Source organism: Lampetra planeri, chromosome 34 (genome assembly GCF_965212315.1).
Source record: "Lampetra planeri chromosome 34, kcLamPlan1.2.h2, whole genome shotgun sequence".
Classification (NCBI taxonomy): Eukaryota; Metazoa; Chordata; class Hyperoartia; order Petromyzontiformes; family Petromyzontidae; genus Lampetra; species Lampetra planeri.
In genome coordinates, this window is record NC_136140.1 from 968,591 (window position 1) to 988,360 (window position 19,770).

Below are 19,770 nucleotides of genomic sequence, written 5' to 3' on the forward strand. Positions count from 1 at the left end.
AATCAAACTGAGATTCGTGGGATTGCAGTGCTGCCGTGCGCTCACCGCAGTCACGGCCGCTTCACCCACCCACGACAGTTGAACGCATTGCCCTTGAATTTACCAGATGAGAACCCACTGAGAGTCGTTGTCCCGTGTGCGGCGTAGAGAGTAGTTACGTAAGGACAGTATGTTTAGCATTTAAATAGGCTTCAGGTGATTTCAGATATATAGGGTTAAAGACAAAGATGAAGTTCCCCCGTTATAGCCTTACTCGACGGTTGGGGCAAGTGCCGTTAGCGGGCCTGAGTTTGAATCGAGGTTTCATGAATGAATCATTATCAGCAGCCATGCTCAATCCACTGCTGGATGAAGACATGCTCGAGCCTTCACCATCCCTCATGATCCGACGGGGTCATAATCCACCCCAGCGCCTGCTGCACACGAGCACCGATTACATTGCTCCATCTCTGCAGGAGACGTTCCCTCGGTCACGTTCCGTGACTGCCAATCCATCACCTTCACCTCAGGGTGATTTACAATGGCCTTGAGTCCGTTGTAGTTAATTTAAAATTATATTAATGTTCCGCCTCTGATCTATCCACTGCTTGATGAAGGCACCCCCTGCACAGTTGGGGGTTGTTTGACTAGACGTCTCCCTGTGGGTGAGTGTGGGTTGGTGAATAGGGTGGGTGCCCAGGAAAGGCTTCGATATCATTGCCCTGGCCAGGAATCAACTCGTCCTGCAGTGCACGAACCACTGGACCAAAATTCCACCCATGTGAATAGCGTACAACGTTGTCTCTCTGCACACGTGAGCATTAGACAACACTTACCTCCGTTGGTTAACCTGAGTCAGTCGTAATAATTACACATTACCACATCAGGTGCCAGTCTACTACTCGCAGGACAAATTCGTACTTTATTTTATTGACTTTGGAGGGATGGTCAAGCCACACTTGGCATTTGAGCTCGCAACCCTTCTGACTGCAGAACGCCGCTCTCCAATCATTGCGACACCGCCCTACCCAATCAATGCACCACCACCCTACCCAATCAATGCACCACCACCCTACCCAATCAATGCACCACCACCCTACCCAACCACTGCACCACCACCCTACCCAATCAATGCACCACCACCCTACCCAATCAATGCACCACCACCCTATCCAACCACTGCACCACCACCCTACCCAACCATTGCACCACCACCCTACCCAATCAATGCACCACCACCCTACCCAATCATTGCACCACCACCCTACCCAATCAATGCACCACCACCCTATCCAATCATTGCATACACCACCCTACCCAATCAATGCACCACCACCCTATCCAATCAATGCACCACCACCCTACCCAATCAATGCACCACCACCCTACCCAATCAATGCACCACCACGCTACCCAACTATTGCACCACCACCCTGCCCAACCATTGCATCACCACCCTATCCAACCACTGCACTACCACCCTACCCAACCATTGCATCACCACCCTACCCAAACAATGCACCACCACCCTACCCAATCAATGCACCACCACCCTACCCAATCAATGCACCACCACGCTACCCAATCAATGCACCACCACCCTATCCAATCAATGCACCACCACCCTACCCAACCATTGCACCACCACCCTACCCAACCATTGCACCACCACGCTACCCAACCATTGCACCACCACCCTACCCAACCATTGCACCACCACCCTACCCAACCATTGCACCACCACCCTACCCAACCATTGCACCACCACCCTACCCAACCACTGCACCACCGCCCTACCCAACCACTGCACCACCGCCCTAAGCCAGCTGACAATCCCCGCTGGATGCGTTCACAGACGCGGCGATCGCGTGCGTTGCCGAGGTGCATAGGAGCTCCATGGCTGTTGGATAGGTCGGTGGCTGACACAATGTGCTCCTCCTGTCCTGTGCTTGCCAGCTGCGTAGCCGGTTCCAGCCAGCTGCTGCAGGTTTGCTCTAAGAAGACTGATGCAGCTGTAATTTCCCCATTTACGGATAAATTCAATCACGGGGCGATGTGTGGTCGAAATATGCTCCTGAATCCCCCTCTCCCCCGTACTGCTGTCAACAAAACCATCGCCCGTCCCTCTTGTAATCATAATAGCAATGCGATCATGGGATCCTCTAAGGTTTGACATTCATTATTTTGATGTATTATTTGGAAAGAGAGATCAGGAAGCTAGAGTTTAGTGGGATGGCAAACAATTTGAATTGGAATATTTCAGTAAATATTTACTCGCATATGTATTAGTAATGAGTATTAGTAATTAGCCATTGTACTTCAGACCTATCTGATAGATCGGCTGACGTCCATAGAATATAGATTGTATGCTAATCTCTTACATTAACATAGTCACCTTGGCGCGCTCGCCGTGGAGTATGCTGGGCGATCTTACATTAACATGCTAGTTTTTACCTGGCAGCCCTTTGATTGGTGGAAAACCCACCACCGCCGCAGTCGCTGACCACCACCTACATTAACATTGGCTGCTGGCATTTGGGCTACGTCCATTTCAAACCTTTATAAGCAGTTGTCTTTAGAAGCTAACCCCCATTTTCCTGATGTCGACCGCTTGTGTAGCGGTTGAAACGTAGTTTTTTGTTATTTTTGTTATTTATTTGAACATATCTACGTGACTTTACCGAAAGAACCAAAGAATATGAATTCCTGCAGTCACGAAAGCTTTAAGTCACGCTGGGAAATATTTGCCGACTTGAGAGCCCTACTTACAAGTTGAATCTGTGTTAAAAACCTACGGTATTTACTTGCAGATCGATTTGCAAAGTTAATTACTGTCTACAGCTTCGTGCGTTAAAAAAAGTGTTTTGGTTGCAACATTTGCTTTGAAAATCGTTACGTGGGAAAATAGCAAAAAAAACCAATTGGCAGGATAGCACTTACAATTGGTGTAACGTTGTCCACGGCATTGCAGCTGGGTGCAGTGAGCCGGCAAGAGAATGTGAGCGTGGCACACATGAACACCTTGGCAACGCTTGGAGCATAGAAGGGAGAGAGTTGGTCTATCATGGATATGATATGGAGGTGTGGGATTTGCTGGGGTTTTTTCAGGCGTTAAAAACAGAAGACCTTATTCCGGTCCTTTATAGCGACAAGGCCACTGTACAACAGTCGTGCTATTTATAGGAGCGCTGCAGCACGAACTGGCTCAGTGGCTGCACTGCGACCACCCGGCCACTCATCATCCCATTCAATGTGCAATCTATTTCGCTCACCTCTCTCCATCTTTTCTGATCTCTCCCTGTCACTCGTTACCATCTCCCTCTCTCTCCCTCTCTCTCTCTCTCCCACAACGCGACTTCTCCTTCTTCGTATGGCTGACATTGATCTAGAAGAAGAGCGAGAGCGATACGTTTGAGTGGTGCGCATTACTGCGACGATGATGATGATGATGGCGATTCCCTTCGTATTTGTGAATCGGGCATTGAGTCGTTAAATGGTGTGTTCTGGCTGACCGTGGTCGCACACCGGCGAGTGTGAAATTTTCCATTCGCACATCCAGTATCTGCACCTACTGCTGCCATGGTTTTTCCGCGGATGTGGTTCAGCTTGGGGTTGTGGTCCATGAGCTTGGTGGAAGCTCAAAGCCCAGGGGATCGTCTACATCGTCGGGTTATTGAAGAGGTGATTGTAATTTGTTGTGAACTCCATTCGGCATTCTAAGCATCGTCACATCATCATCAGGATTGAAGTTGTATTGACAACAAAGCAACTTATCACAGTTCACTGGAATGCCTGGACTGTGTGCTGCTCTCCACAGCTGAAGTGAGAGTGATACTCAGTCTACCTGTTTCTTCATTCACCGACCACATGTATTGTGGGTGGAGCGGTGAGACGAGGTGCATACTGTTCATCACAGAAGCAGCAGCAGCAGTCTGGAGAGAAGCATTAATCGGTGGTGGGGAAGGGGGCTTAGAGTTAGCATCACCTCAAAGAGACCTTCAGATTGCCTAAGCTGTTACAGCCGCTAGACAAGGTGACACGTTACTATGGGCCACGTTCACATCTTGACAAAATGGGCAAATTGTTTTTGTCAACTCAAAGATGTGCGCAGTTGTTGGTGATGGGCAGATGACCGTAGGGGTTTGTTCAAATTCCTACAGAAAGGGCTATTTGGCAAGGGTGCATCCAGCGTCAGGGTGAGTAAATATAAAGGACTGTGAAAGATGTGTAGATGTTATTGACTTGCACTTTTTGCTTGACTGTAGATTCTGGTTTCTGGCTTTCAGAACCGTGTTCATAGCACACGGAGAAGAGAGGTCAGCGTTAGAGTTAATTAGGTTTGGAGACTGCATTTGATAACATGGGGTCCTGATTATAATTACATAAAAAAAAATTGTGATGACCAGTTTCTAAATAGGCATTTTAATAATTACTGAATAGTAGCTATCGAGCAACAGACACATACTTAAATAATCAAAAAGTATTCTAATATAAACGAATTTAAGTTAAAAGTAAAATGTTGCTGGCGCATTGAATTGTGGGAAGGTTTGTTTAGGGCATACTCCTGCCAATGCCACCATTTCAATAAAATTAATTTATCTGCCCTACATTCCTGAGGCAGAGAAGTCTGGGAAATAAAATGAACGATACAACTACAAAGCAGTTTTTTTTTACTAAAAAAAATAAGGTTTGATCAGCACTCAATGACAAAGCTACGTCTGAAATGACGGGAGGCTGTTCATTCAGTGCTGCTGCTGCTGGAACGATGTTCAGTTTTAAAGCGTGGCGATGGGCTGCTGTCCACGTTTGATGTCATCATATTTAATGGGTACGAGCGAGCACCCTTTTGGCAGCCTTTTGGATGAGTTGATTACGTTGAGTGAGAGAGTCGGAAATTGTAGTAATCTTATCTGGAGGTTACAAAGGCACGAATTAAGGTTTCAGGAGCATAGTATAGGACGTTATGGATCCGTGGACATTTTTTGCGGGTGATGGGAAGCAGATTTAGAAGCCTGAGAAATATGTATGTATGTTGAACTTCTTTCACACCGTACGTAGCCAACCGTGCTAATCAAAATATGGTGAGAACTAGATAGCTCCGTGTCGCCCAGGAGGACGCTAAGCTTACACACATGCTCGACCATATCTAAAGTCGGTGAACAGCAGGTGATTGGAATCGTGTACGAGTAGATCTGTTTGTTATTGAGTTGAAGAAAACTTGACGTCATCTGCTCGGAGACAGCGGTGACACAGGAAGAGCGGGGAGAGAGAGAGGATCTGGGGCAGCCACGTCGAAAGCGACGCTTTGAGCTGCGTGTGGGCGGCAAAGAAGTGATGACCAATCTCAAAACTCAAAATAATTTCATCTCGAGGAAGAAGGGGTACATGGCAAGGAGTCGAGGACTAAGCATAGAGCCATGAGGATCACCATACTGCAGAGGTTTGCACGATGGGGTTATTCCCTGGATAGAGGACGAAGAAATTTCGGTCAGATGGAATGCGCGGAGAACCACGCAAGGTTTGGATAAGAGATGCCCACGTGACTGTGTCGGTGGATTTGTGCCTTCTGATTGTTAAATCATGAGCTCTAAGCTCATGGTTTCATACGCTTCAGTAATCTTGCTGGAGCAGTCACACCTGATAACGGATGCTTGTGTTGCTTCCGAAACGTCGTGATTTAATTTATTTGCTTTCATTGTATTTTTTTTTATCTACGTGACTTTACTGAAGAAACCAAAGAGCATGAGCTCTAACCATAGCACCACCCAGTGAGGTGTTTCGTTATATGTATTAAAAACAACATGTTTTATATAGCCAGTGCTGGTGAAAAATTATTTTAATCAGGTTCATTGCTACATTTCCCTGCAGTGAAATGCTTGACTCGCATAGTAATGATTTAATTGTGTTGGCTACACACATAATTATATTCCAGTTGTACATTAGCAGTGTTAACATATACCTGTTGAGAATGCTCCATGGCAGAAAGCCTGATAACACACAGAGCACATTGTGAAACGACTTAGAAGCCATAGCATTTACTTTAGTGCAATCATTAGTCCGACCTTTAAAATAATTACATTTATTACAGAACATTTGTTTTTTTTTTTGCGTAATCGCAGCAGTCAATAAGCTCTCTGAAGCAGTAACCCTGCATCATTATGGATAATGTATTTAGTCTTGTAAACGTAACTAGGTAGTGGACAACGTAGCGGTCATTCCGCAGTCGCATGACGCCACCATCCCCGCCCCCCCCCCCATGCACGTAGTTTATGGTTCAGTGGGGTGTTAAATCACTGACTTGGACAGTTCAAGCCTTGCAGCATTTTCAGCCGAGATTCATGAAAGAGCTCTCAGTCTTACGTACAAGGGAATGTGGAAGACAGAACTCGTGACATCAACATTCGTTATCCAAGTGCGCTGGCACTCGCCAATAATATAAGCACGTCGAGGTAGGGTTTGCGTGTCACTCGGAGATCTGACCGACAGAGTAACACGCTGTCCTGGATGAAGCAGGACCAGCGAGTACGGCTCTGACTCGTCCGTGAGGAGCTTGAGTTTCACATCTCCTTGTGGTTGTGGGGCTTTCTCTGGGCACTCTCATTTCCTACCCCACTCAATAATAAAATGGCCAAACGTTAAAATGGCATTGAGACTGAGCGAGGCGTTTGCAGGTGAACAGTCGTTCTCGGTAGTGTTTAGGAAATAAATCCCCACATCACGAAGCATTCCCAGGGTATTCGCAGGTCCCAAATGGATTCATCTGTTGAATCAAACTCGCCAACTGGTGATGTCAGGAGGCGCCACACGATGCCGTTTATTCACGCAGGAGAACCTCGGGCGTGTCACGTGACACGATCAGGAGGGGTTCGACCCGTCATGTTTGTGTCATTTGCGCTCTGCTGCAAGCGCGATTGTGTAAACATTGCGTCTCCTTACGCCGTATTACTTCTTCTGGTGCATTCTGAGTGATTTGGTCACAGCAGTGCACTTCTGTAATAATCTAAAAATCCCACACATGTGAGTTCGAAATGAAATATATAGATTAAAATGTTCCATATTTGTTAATGTTTATCCAGATGTGTTCTTCCACATGCAGCGCACATTGCACTTAATCAGGAGCACAGTGCCAAATCACATTGTTTACCCCTTTTGGTATAGTTGCTGTATGTGTATCGGCGAGGTAGACATGGTTCACTAATTACAATTGTTATTTCAACTGCATAATGCTATGGATAAATAATGGTGCTTGCCATAGCAACGGGAAATATCCACATTTGACTCTACATCGGAGATGAGCCATTGCCCCTCTCTCGCGACCGTTACACAGACAGGTGAGTGGTCTCATTGAACGCTCCCTTGTTTTTCCTTCCTTCGCACAGAAGAAGGAATGGCTCTGCCTGACGTGCAACACGGAGAGGCTTATGGCGGGGCAGTTGGGAGATCTGGATACCCCTGGTCTCCCTCCGCAACAGCAGCCCGCATCTCACCCCACCAAGTCCGTGCCGCCATCTCCCCAGAAACAGCCACCCTCCTCATCGGCATCGCCATCCTCGTCTCCGTTCAAGTCGCCGGCAAAGCAACCGTCTGCTCAAAGCCAAGGGCAGCAGCAGCAGCAGAAGCAGCAGCAAAACGAACGACCATATGCAACTGTGACATCGGCTGCAGCAGCAGCAGGATCTGGGATGTCGGTGGTGGAACCCAACGTACAGCTGCCAGCATCGTCTTTGCTGCTGTCAGATGGTTTGCATCATCAGCCAGGTGGAGGTGGTGCGATGGATGTTAAGTCGGGGCTGGCTGTGGCTCAGAAGATGGACATGCAGCAACAGCAACAGCAGCCTGGCTTGGTGAGCTGATAAGAGTCAAACAGTAATGCCGTGTTATGCAGCTGGTACAGATATTCAACAACAAAAATGTCATCCCGTGTTACAGGTGGTGCGTAAGCACAATAAACAAAAATACACCAATAGCACTGCCCTAAAGTGGAATTTTTAAAAAACTGAAGCATAGAGAGACTCTTTGTTATGAAGAAGTGCCATTGATTGAAACATCAACAATTGTAAATGTTTCCTCTCTATGGCAGCGTTATTGAGGAATGTGTTTTGAGTTTTGGTACAGCTCGATAGGCCTGACCACGGCTTCAGTTCTTACAATTCTCAGCATTCACTTTAAGGGCCTACAGCTCGGAGAGCCAAACTAAGACAAATTCACACAAACAGAACTGACAATAGCAAGTTAGATTACACCAAACAAGATGCAGAGGTTAAGTTGTTGTAGAGGGCAGATATTCACGGCATTTTTCTTCAAACACAACTTTAGAGTGAGAAATATGCACAGTTGCAGATAATGCATTTCAAACTTGGTAACCTCTGCAAATAAACATCCGGTTTGTTGCTTAGTTTGGTTAAATGCTTTGGAAATATCACCATGACTACACAAACTGTTCTGGTGTTCATGTTCATACACCTCTTGAATATTGGCCTGCAACTTATTTGGGAAGTGATCATTCGAAAACATAAAATAAATGACAATGAACAATTCAAAAGTAAAGTCTCATTGCATTTGTGTTTGTAGTGACTGATAACGGATCAACTGTCATTTTTTTTTCTCCCAGGGAATGGCGGCGAGTCAGAAGCAGCTCGATAGCCAGGTAAAAGATGTGCCGGCGGACAAGAAGAAACAGGCGGGCAAACGGTCTGCGGTCACATCGGACAAAGACAACAAAAATCTCCTGCAGAAGCCAAAGGCCAACAACAAGGGGCAGGACAAGACGAGGCAGGGCCATAGCCTGCAAAGGCATGGGGAGGCTCAGGGCAGAGACAGGCGGCAGAGGCCTCGCTCTCTCTCCATCACGCCGGAGTCGTACAGCTCGGGCGAGGAGGACGCGCGAGACATGAAGGAGGTGGACGAGGGCGTGATGGACATGGACAGCACGTTGAGGAGCCACTCGGACGCCAGCCGCCGCGAGAGCCTGGACTCCCTGGATGAGGAGCTGGCGAGGATCCAGCGGCACGACATGGTGGAGGACAGCAGCGAGAGCACGCCATCGCCCCTGCCGTATGGCAAGGGCTTCGTGACAACGACGGCGGCGACAACGACGGCGGCGTCGACGGCAACGTCCGCAGAGGGGGTAGCGGCAGCGACAATGGCGACGGGAGCAGCAAAAGGCCAGGCCGGCCAGCAGGCCCGAGGTAAGGAGCCGGTGCAGCCTGAGGACGAGGACGAGGACTTCATCCGCAGACAGCTTCTGGAGATGAGCGCCGACGAGGGAGGCTCCGCGTCCGAGGAGGAAGAGGAGGAGGAGGACGATGACGATGTGAAAGGGCGGCCGGCGGGTGAGAGTGGAGAGAAAGCGTACAAGAAGAAAGACGTGGAGAAGGGGAACGAAGCAAAGTTTGGGCAGTATCAGGATACAGGTGGTTTGGGCTTAGCTGGGAGCCCCGGTGACGATGTGTTTTTCGACAAAGAGCCAGAGCTGGAGATGGAAAGTTTGACGGACACGGCGGAGGACCGGTCTCAGGGCGACGGCTCGTCGAGCTACCCGGCGGCTTCGAGCATGACACCAGGCAGTGGCACGTCACCCTCTGTGTCCTCTCTGGAGGAGGACAGTGACGGCAGCCCCAGCCGCAGGCGCAAACCCGAAGAGGTGAAGAAGCAGCGGAAACCCAAGCACCACTCGCACGGCCCGCAGCTGCCGACCATCGAAGACTCGTCGGAAGAAGACGAGCTGCGGGAGGAGGAGGAGCTCCTCAAGGAGCAGGAGAAGCTGCGGGAGCAGGAGCTACAGCAGCGGAAGAACCTGGGCCGCAAGTCGAAGCGCGACAAGGAGGAGCTGAGGGCGCAGAGGAGGCGGCGCTCCAGGGCATCTCCCAGCAACCTTTCTCCGATTGAGGATGCATCGCCTACCGAGGAGCTGAGGCAGGCGGCTGAGATGGAGGAGCTGCACCGCTCCTCGTGCTCTGAGTACTCGCCCAGCATTGAGTCCGAGCCAGAGGGCTTCGAGGTTTACACGGAGAAGCTCTACAAACTGCAACAGGAGTTCAACATGCTCACAGCTCAGTCCCTGAGCAATGTGAGCGGCCAGGACGGGATGGAGCCCGGCAGGCTTCAACGAGAGGACACATCGGACAAGCTCCTGCGCAGCGCCGAAGAGGTCTATGAGGAGATGATGAGGAAGGCCCGGCTTCTGCAGAGCCAGCATTCGGGCCACCAGGAGTTTACGCAAGGCATGGACAACAGCCAGTGCGACGATCCGTCGCAGCAGACCGACCTGGCCGACAGTGGTCAGGACTCGCTCTACAGCATGGACGAGGACATGGAGAGGGGATCTCACGGGTGGCAGTCGGTGGGGCCATCCAAGAGCTCCAATGAGATATACGACGAGATCTCCCAGCGTCTGCAGGAGCTGCAGCAGAACAACCGGTCATACAGCACAACGTCGCTCAAGCTGGAGCTGCGCAGCAAAGAAGAAATTGACAGCGGCAACATCTCGGCGAGTTACTCGGACACCGCCCTGGTGTCTAAGCAGGACAAGAAGCTGCTGGATGCGGACGCTGCTTACGATGAGCTCATGAAGAGGCACCAAGAGATGCTCACTCCAGGGACGAGCCCCACGCAGCCGTCCTCCCCGATGACCCCGCCTCACCAAATAGAGCACACAGCAATCTGTTTTCCCACACAGATTATTTACAACAACCAGAGTGTGCCGGCCGTTCAGATCACACAGCACTTCTCGACAGACGATGACGGTGCTGCAGGTCCGGCGGCGGCGGCGGCGATTAATCAACCGGGCAGAGCAGCCACGTCAGCTTCGGGGTCATCGTCATCGTCATCGTCGTACGTGAGGCCTTCTCAGAGCTTGTCTGGTGCGATGACAAAACAAACATCTGTGGATTCTGCAACGGCGCAAGGCTCAGCGCTGTCGTCGACGCAGACTGCCGGAGGGGTTCCGGTGACGAAGGCTTCAGCGTCGGTCACGCCCTCCGCACGCCTCACCAGGCAGCAGAGCCTGCAGGGTAAACAGAGCGGGTTTGCAGCTGACGCTAAGAAACAAGGAGTGTCGTCGCTGCAGCGATCCAGCTCCGTCACGTCCGATGCTTACGAGTCGACTTCTCGTGCTGCGGCAGGATCCGGAAATCTGATGCAGCAAGGTCAGAGGGGTAGTGTCGGTGCCAGGCAAGGAGGGCATTCCAGCTGTGGACCGGGCACTTCTGTCAAAAATGCCGGCATCTCGATGGTGAACAGAACATCGCAGACGGGCATTGGCCCCAGCGCCAACATGAAACACGCGCAGACAAGCACAACTCCCGTCGGCACCAGCGTCATGGATCTGAGATCTTCCACGATGCTCGCCAAGCACGTTATGACCGACGGTGGGATGGATTTAACTTCTTTCAGTGGGGAAGGGAGGCGGTATTCCCTCCCGAGCGAGGACTCCATCAGGCACGTCGTCTCGTCGGGCGTAATTAATCTGAGCGCCGTGAGCTCGGATCAGCCGCAGCCAGTCACCGTGTTCAACCCGGCCACTCACACTTCCGGAGCTTACAGCGCCGTGTCGCAGCCCCCGCCATACCAGCCGGGCGACGGCACGGTGCACAAGCCACTCGACCTGGTGTCTAGCTGCCCCTCTCGCAGCTCGGTCGCGGTGGACGCGACGCGAGCACTGCCCAAGTCAATGACTGCCACCGCCGTCCAGACAGACAACGATGACGATGAGGAGGAGGACGAGGAGGAGGAGGCCATCCAGACTCCACAGCGGCGCATGCGGCGCTCCATCTCACACGGGGAAGGCCACCACCACCACCACTGCGGCGGTGGTGGTGCGAAGCCACACGACACGGTCGTCACCATGGACGATTCGGTGAACCGGGCCGTGACGAGGCTCGCGAGCAGGGACGTGGCCACGGACCCCGTGGACCTGACCGGCGGCCGGGAGGAGAGGCGTGCCGTGTGCTGCGACGTCGTCTACAAGTTTCCTTTCATGAAGTCGGCCAAGAAGGAGAGGTCATCTCCGGGCGTTCCCATCACGCCTCCGCCCCATCACCGGTTCGACCCGACTCACTACTACTACCCCGAGATTCCACCATCGCCGATGAATCCCAACTTCGTGCTGAGCCCGATGAAGTCTTCGTTTTCGGATACAAACCTCGCTGACATAGGGATGTTCTCCTACCGTAGTAGGAACAACACGGAGTTCGATGGCAACGGCTCCGTGGTCGACCTGACATCCAGGAAAGGGATGCAGCGGAAGCCCGAAGGAGGCGACTTGAGATACGACAGTATGTACGGGTCATCATCGGACCTCCGGTGGAACCAGGAGGAGCAGGACTACTACATGAGGCCCATGAGACGTTACAACTCTGACCTCAACATATCAAAGCTGGACCCAGAGTTTGACTACTATGGCAGAAATCTGTACAACGTGAGGCAGGCCAATGCGGGCTCCTGGCAGTCCACCGCAGACACGATCAGGGAAATCAACAAACTGTGCTCTGAGCTCAATGCCCTGCAGCAGGAGTGGACGGCATACAGCGACCAGAGAGAAACTGTGCAGTTCGGCATGAGCCAGGCCAGCGCCATGCCCACGTTCGCCTCTCGCCCCCAGCAAAACGTGCCCATGGGCATGAAGGTCAATCAGCCGTTCAGCGGTCAACTGAGCCAAATGATGCCGAGACCTCAGCTGGGACAATTGCCATACACACTGCACGGCCAGTCGCTGCATGGCCAGTATTCGGACACGGTCAGTAAGCAGCTGGGCCTCTCGGGCTCATTCAGGACGCCCGGCGGACTGCTGTACTCGACCATAACGACGCCAATCTTGTCCACACTGCCCATCACCACGCAGCCATCCTCCATCATGCCGTCGCCCTACAAGGACAACTATAGGCCCACCACGTTCACGCCGGCGCCGCTGGGGCCACTAAACCCACGCTACCCGCTCAACCGCTTCCCGGCGCCCGCATATCCGAGGCCAGTGGGGATGCCGATGCCTCGGCAGGTGCTGCCGCCGCTGGCGTACCCCATGAGGGTCACGCAGGCCGAGCGGCCCGTGGGCAGCGTCACCAGGATGGAGTCGGCGCCGCTCATCAACAAAGCCGGCGCCGTGGCGCAAATGAGGCCCCCGCAGCCGGCCGCCACCGTGCCGCCTCAGTTCCACCAGGGCAGCGCGATGAGCGGCAGCCTTAGCTACTCGCAGCCGGCAGACAAGCCGCAGGCAGGTCAGCAAGTGCCATCCTGCACGTACCAGATGGTGGGCGAGCAGGCAGCGGCCTTCACGAAGCAGCAGGTGCAGCCCATCCCTCTCATCAAGGGGGTGGCCGTGACGGCACACCAGCCCGTTACGTCAGTGGTGCCCGTGATGCACATGGGCATCTCCGACCCCGGCCTCAACTTGACTGTGGTGGCTGAGAAGGCGATGCCGCCAGCGTCCGAGCGTGGGGAGCAGGCGATGGCCGTCCACGCCGCGGCACCTCCGATCCCGGCGGTGCCACAAGTGGCAAAGGTGGACGAAGGGAATAAGTGGAAGGAGAGTGAGGAGGTTAAAGTGGTGGCGCGGAGTGTGGAGGAGGAGGGGGAGAGGCGGCTGAGGGAGGAAGAAGCGAGGAAGAAGGCGGAGGATGAGGAGCGGAGAAAGAGGGAGCAAGAGTTTCAAAGGATGCGGGAAATCGAAGAGGCACGGAGGAGGAACGAGGAGGAACAGAGGCGGCTGCGGGAAGCGGAAGAAGCGCGGCGGAGGGAGCAGGAGCAGATTCAGAAGAAGCACATGGAGCAGCAGCTGCTGATCCAGCAAGAGATCCTAGAGATCGAGAAGCTCAAGCAGAAGAGGATCCATGAAGAGCTTGAGCGCGACCGCTTGGAGATGAAGCAGCGCCTCGATCAGGAGAAAAGGCTCATGGAGCAGGAGCTGCAGGACTTGCAGAAGATGAAGCAGCACATCTTCCAGCAGCAGCAGGAGGAGCGGCAGGCGCAGATGTCGCTGCAGCAGGAGCAGATGGCTCAGCAGCGGATGCAGATAGAGAAGATCCAGCAGCTACAGCAGCAGCTTCAGCAGCAGCTCCAGGAGCAAAAGGTCAGACAGGTCGGCCCTGTGACGTTCGCTCATGACCCGGCGGCCGGAAGGTGGACACCGCAGATGGTCCAGGAGATGGAAGCTCAGGGCATCGCGAGCAGCCACTATTGGCACGGAGCTCCCCACGCAATGACGTCCGAAAAAGAGAAGGCCGCCAGAGGCCAGGGAGAGGGAATCCCTCATCAGCAACACCCGCGTCACCCCATGGCCATGTCAACGTCGGACGCACCAATCAAGGATGGCGGTTACAGGGGCAGGAAGGTGGTGAGACGGCGGAGTTCCATTTCGGGCCCGAGGGTCTCCTATGACGAGGACGACGACGACAGGGACGTGGGCGCGCCGTCCTTGTTCAGGGGGGCGAGGAGGTCCAAGATGGACAGCGGGGTGCAGACAGATGAAGAGGATGCGGAGCGCTGCTTCGAGGGCCGCCGGAGGAGGGCTCGCCGGAGCGTCGACTGCGGCGTGCAGACCGATGATGAGGAGGACGACTGCGGCGATGACTGGAGCCACCCGTCAAGGCGCAGGAGGCCGAGGTCAGCCAGATGTGGGGACGCCTGCGCGGAGCTTGACAAGTGCAGGCCCGCATCCAAGTCGATGTCCAGCATCGCCGTGCAGACCATCGCGCACCGCTCCGCGCAGACCGAGCCGGAAGATATTGCCAAGTGCCCGGTGGTTGCCTTCCCCACGCTGTCCCGCACCGAGATTGTGCATCACATCTCGGCGCCCGAGCGTGGCACCAAGGGTGGTAGCCTGGCCTGCCAGACCGACCTGGAGGCCTGCATGCCGTTTTCACAGCAGCAGCAAGCCGCAGGCCAGAGTGTCTACTCGAAGGGCTGCTCATACTCGACGGTAGCTCAGCAGCAACAGCAGCAGGCATCCGCGTCCTCGGTCTACAGGAAGCGACCCGCCCCGCTCGAGATCGCGTATGGAGCTGGGCAGCAGCCGCCCGACTCGTCCGGGCACCAGCAGACCTCGCCCAAATCTCCCAAGGTGCTGTACTCGCCCGTCTCCCCCATCGGACAGAGCAAGCCGGCGCCATCGCCGTTTGGCTCCTACGACAAGCAGCACAGGGCGGCGCACGTCTCCCCGCAGAAGCACGCGACGACCACGGTGGCCGCGTCGGTGTCCTCCTTGCAGTCTGCGGCCACCCCCCGCGTGGTCGTCCACCACTGCTCTGCCGACACCAAACCGCTGGAGAGCAGTGGGGCCTACCAGAGCTCCGGCCAGCAGGTATCGGCTGCTCCGCATCATCGTATTGTTACCTTAGTCTTTGGTTCTTTCGGTAAAGTCACGTAGGTAGAAAAATAATAGATCACGACGTTTCGATCGTAACACAAGCAATCGTCATCAGGTGGGACAACCACAGCAAGAAAAAAACTGCTGAAGTAGGCGAGAGATCTGACGTGGCAACTAGGTTACATAGGCCTCGGCAGTAGGGGGAGAGAGAGAAGTGGGGGGGGAAGAGGCGGGGCAGAAAGTGGACCCCGCAGCAGCACCCGGTCACCGGAGTAAAGTGGGCCACCGCAGCAGCACTGGAGAGGTCGGCTGCAGGTGGGGGAGAGAGAAGGGGGGGAGGAGGGCAGTGACCCAGTGTCCCGGGTGTTGCTGAGGGGTCCACTTTCTGCCCCGCCTCTTCCCCTACCCCCTTCTCTCGCCCCCTACTACTTTCTTGCTGTGGTTGTCCCACCTGATTACGATTGCTTGTGTTGTGATAGAAATGTCGTGATCTATTATTTTTCTACCTACGTGACTTTACCGAAAGAACCAAAGAGTATGGATTCCTGCAGTCAAGAAAGCTTCAAATCAAGATTGTTACCTTACGTTTACCCTTATTATTATTATCATCATTGTATCCTGGTTGTGGAACAGTGGTGCAGTGGTTGTTATTATAATTATAATAATGTACACCTTTCACCGCTTTGGAGGTTGCAAAGTATTGTTTAGAGATGAAAACCGAAATAATTTATAAAGGACAAAAACTTGTCAAACCTATTAACCCTAACAGTAAAGAAATATCCAGGAAGTGAAGAGGCTTGTAACAACAGATGGTGTCTCTAGGTGGGATGTGACTAGGCCATGAGACTCGTTGGTAGATGAAACACCATCGACTTCCTTCTTGACAAGCCTGTCGTGTTAAGAATTGCACGACCACCGAATGTACACGATCGTCATTGTCGTCACCCATCGTTATCCCGCAGGACAAAACTCAGCAGAGCCCTTCGTTGGCACGGAAGGTGAAGAGGACGCTGCCCAACCCGCCGCCCGAGGAGGCCGTCCCCACGTCTGCCCAGCTCCTGGCCTCAATGGGGCGCAGCCTGTCGGGCCAGATCACGCCCATGCAACGTGACAAGCTGCTCAAGGAGATCAACAAGGAGCTGGAGCTCGTGGAGAAGGAGTCAGTGAAGCTGCGGCAGAAGCAGGCCGAGCTGGACGAGGAGGAGAAGGAGATCGACGCCAAGCTCAAGAACCTGGAGCAGGGTGTCCTGCGCAAGCCGGATGGCCCTGGCAAGGAGGCCGCGCCTGCCAGCACAAGCGCGTGGGCGAGCATCGTCGAAGAGTCGGTCGTGGCCGAGGCCACCATCAGCAGCAGCAGCAGCATCGTCAGCTGTAGCGTAGGCGGCGGTGGTGCCGCCAGCTCTGTGAGGCTAGACGGACCCAAGACAACTCAACAACAGCTGCAGCAGCAGCAACAACAACAGCAGCATTCGAGCTATACGCTAACGAGTGCCCATTTTACGCAGCCGTCGGCTTTTATTCCGTACCAACAGCCCACCTCCCATGTGCCTCCGACGCTGTACCCGCAGCAGCCGGGCTACCAGCAGCTGAGCTACCAGCAGGTTGGGCAGTACCAGCCGCAGCCACCGCAGATGCACGGGCAGACGGCCTTCTATGGGCAGAGCGGCGTCGGCATGCCGGCTTACCAGGGCGTCGTCGCTGGCGGCGTGGGGTATTCGACGCTGCCGCACGCCTACCCGCAGCCGTTTGCGCAGCCGTACCAGGCGCAGCCGTGTGTGCAGTACCAACAGCAGCAGCAGCCAGTGGCGGCGTACGTCCAGAGCCAGCCACCCGCTCAGGCACCCGCGGTTTACCCGGCAGCCGTGGCCATGACCACGGCGCAGGCGCTGGCCGCACCGCTCGGCAAGCATCCGACCAAGCAGACCAACTTGGCCGACCTGGAGCCCAAACTGATGACCAACTACGAGGTGGTGCCAGGGATGCCGCTGCTGGCGACGTCGGTGGCGGCGTCTTCGTCGTCGTCCGCGGTGGACCCCGCGGCGGGAGGAGGGGCCGGGCGCTACGAGCAGGCCGAGCTGAGGCTTCCGGGTGACGAGAAGGGCAGCCCCGCGTCCAACGTGTCGGCCGAGTCGTTCTACTCCGACCTGGAGCAGAGCATCCCAAGGAACTACGTGATGATCGATGACATCAGTGAGCTGACAAAGGCCTCGGCGTCCGGTGCCAGTTCGCTCGCCGGGGGTGGCCGGGACGGAGGAACCTCCTCGCAGGTGAAGGGCGAGCGTCAGAAGTTCACGTATGAGAAGCGGCGGGCGGACGCCGCCCCCGCTGCTTCCGAGCGACAGAAGCTGCCGCAGCAGTCGTTGTCGCCGTCGCCGTACGACCGCACGGTTGACGCTCCGGCCGCCTCTTCCATCTCCTCCCAGCTGTACTCGTACGACAAGGACGTGGAGCCTCTGCCGGGAGATCCCTACGAGCAGCAGAAGTGTACGAAAAACCACCACCATCATCACCAACGGTCGAAGAACAATGACGACTACGGCCCGACGACCTCCTCCTACGGCTACGATGACAGCGACTACAAGCAGTCGGCTAGGCGCTCCGACAAGCACGGCTCGAGCCGCAACTCGTCGCACAAGCAGGTCTCGCCGTCCTTCTCCTCGGCAGTCATGTCCAAGCGCGGCAAACACAAGAAGCAGAGCGCCGAGCAGAAAATGTCGACATTTTCTCCCATCGAGGAGTCCAACGATGGGGAGGCCGACTACGCCTACTACGGCGGTGGTGGCGGTGGTGGCGGCGGTGGCAGCGGCGTGTCGTCGGGCTCCAAAGGCTCGGTGTCTTCGCGCGCTCGCAAGCTGCAAGACGACATCACCTACGGCCTCAAGAAGAACATCAGCGACCAGCAGAAGTACGGCGGCGTCTCCTCCTCGCGCAGCAGGAGCCACGGCGACCCCGACAAGTACTACGGCGGTGAGGGCCGTTCGCAGCACTCGTCGCACGCCGCCGAGCCGTACTCCTCGTACGCCCCCCCACAGGGGCCCAAGCCGTCGTGCAAGGGTGGCAACCGGGGCTACGGCGGCAAGTACGAGTCGGACGACGGGCCCTACGCGCCGTACGGTGGCGCGGGCGTCGGTGGCGGCGGGCCGTCGCGGTCGCGCTACTCGGATGCGCCTCACGTGTCATCGTCCCACTCGCGCTCCAAGTCGGGCGGCGTGGGCAAGGGCCGCTCGTGCGGGCCGGCCCAGACCTCGGAGGAGGAGGTGGTGGTGCGCAAGCCGTCGCGCGCCGCGGGGCCGCCGTACGCTCCGCCGTCGGTGGCGGCCGCCGTGGCGCGAGATTCATTTGGGTCGAGCCACTCGCTGCCCGAGGTGCAGAGGCACGGCAAGCCCGAGGCGCGGCCCCAGCGCGGCTACGAGCGCGACGCCGTCTTCATGCCCGACGACGCGCAGCACGCCATGTCCGACAGTGAAGGTGGGTTTTTATTCCCTCCAGGCACCCATTCTCATCTAGTCTATATTTACATCGAGCCGCTTACACAATGGCAACACGGAATGGAACGATGTAGATGGCAGGGTTATGCTGTAAGGAGTGAGGGATGAGTGACAGCGATAGAGGGGTACTTGGGAATCACGAATGGAGAAGAGGTGAGGCTTTAAGAGAGGAACGGAAGGAGGTTAAGGAGGGGGAATGCATCATGTACAGGGGAAGTTTATTTCCAGCGAAGGAGAAGGACCGAACAATGGGATTGCTGCTCGAGTGGGATGATCGTGATGCTGGAATTGCAATCCAGAGGCTGCCGGTTCGATTCAACCATTACCATGCAGCTGTTGAAACAAAGTATCGTCTGCCACAAATGAGCGAGGATATACGTTCAAATATATTCTGAGCACCGAGCGCAGTGATTTTAAATGTTTTGTATTATAATATCAGGGATGTTGCCGGAGTTTAATGGTTAGAACGCTGGATTTGCAATCCAGAGATCGTCGGTCCGGCCTGCTGGCATGACAGTTAAAACAGCGATGCAATGTACAATGACAGCACAACGTCCACATATCCAATTCACTGCGGGAGACTAAGGCAAAGGTGGATGTGTGAAAAGGTCGGATAAGTGAACATCTATACACAATGACAATTACACTGTGCACAAACATCGCACTGGGTGTGGGTGGTTATTTGGCCAAGGCAGAGACGTGACGGTCGAACATGTGGGATTGTACTGTGATTGGGTCTCTCTCCCCTCTCAAGTCGAGCTTCCAAGGCTGTAGCACAGTGTACTGGATGGTAGAATCTTTCATTACATGGCACAACGGATCGCCGGGGTTTGTTTATTTGAGACACATTCTCAGTATTCTCGTGTCGTCTTCATGTTGATAAATTGGGAGAGTCGCGAGCCTTAGAACACTTTGTTGGTGCTTTGAGTGGCAGATTTGTGCCGGAAAGGCGCAATGTGTTTGAGCAAAAATAAAATGTACTTGACTATGTTGTATTACACG

General features: G+C 54.4%; 1 protein-coding gene across 1 annotated transcript in view; it reads left to right on the top strand.

Moving 5' to 3' along the window:
- Positions 1–19,542, top strand: part of BSN (bassoon presynaptic cytomatrix protein) — a 75,848-nt gene extending 56,306 nt beyond the window's left edge. The window contains exons 4-7 of the mRNA XM_078610377.1: positions 7,359–7,823; positions 8,591–15,274; positions 16,243–18,748; positions 19,523–19,542. Coding sequence (XP_078466503.1) covers positions 7,359–7,823; positions 8,591–15,274; positions 16,243–18,748; positions 19,523–19,542 — 9,675 coding nt within the window. The remainder of the gene's footprint in view (positions 1–7,358; positions 7,824–8,590; positions 15,275–16,242; positions 18,749–19,522) is intronic.
- The last annotated feature ends 228 nt before the right edge of the window (positions 19,543–19,770 follow it).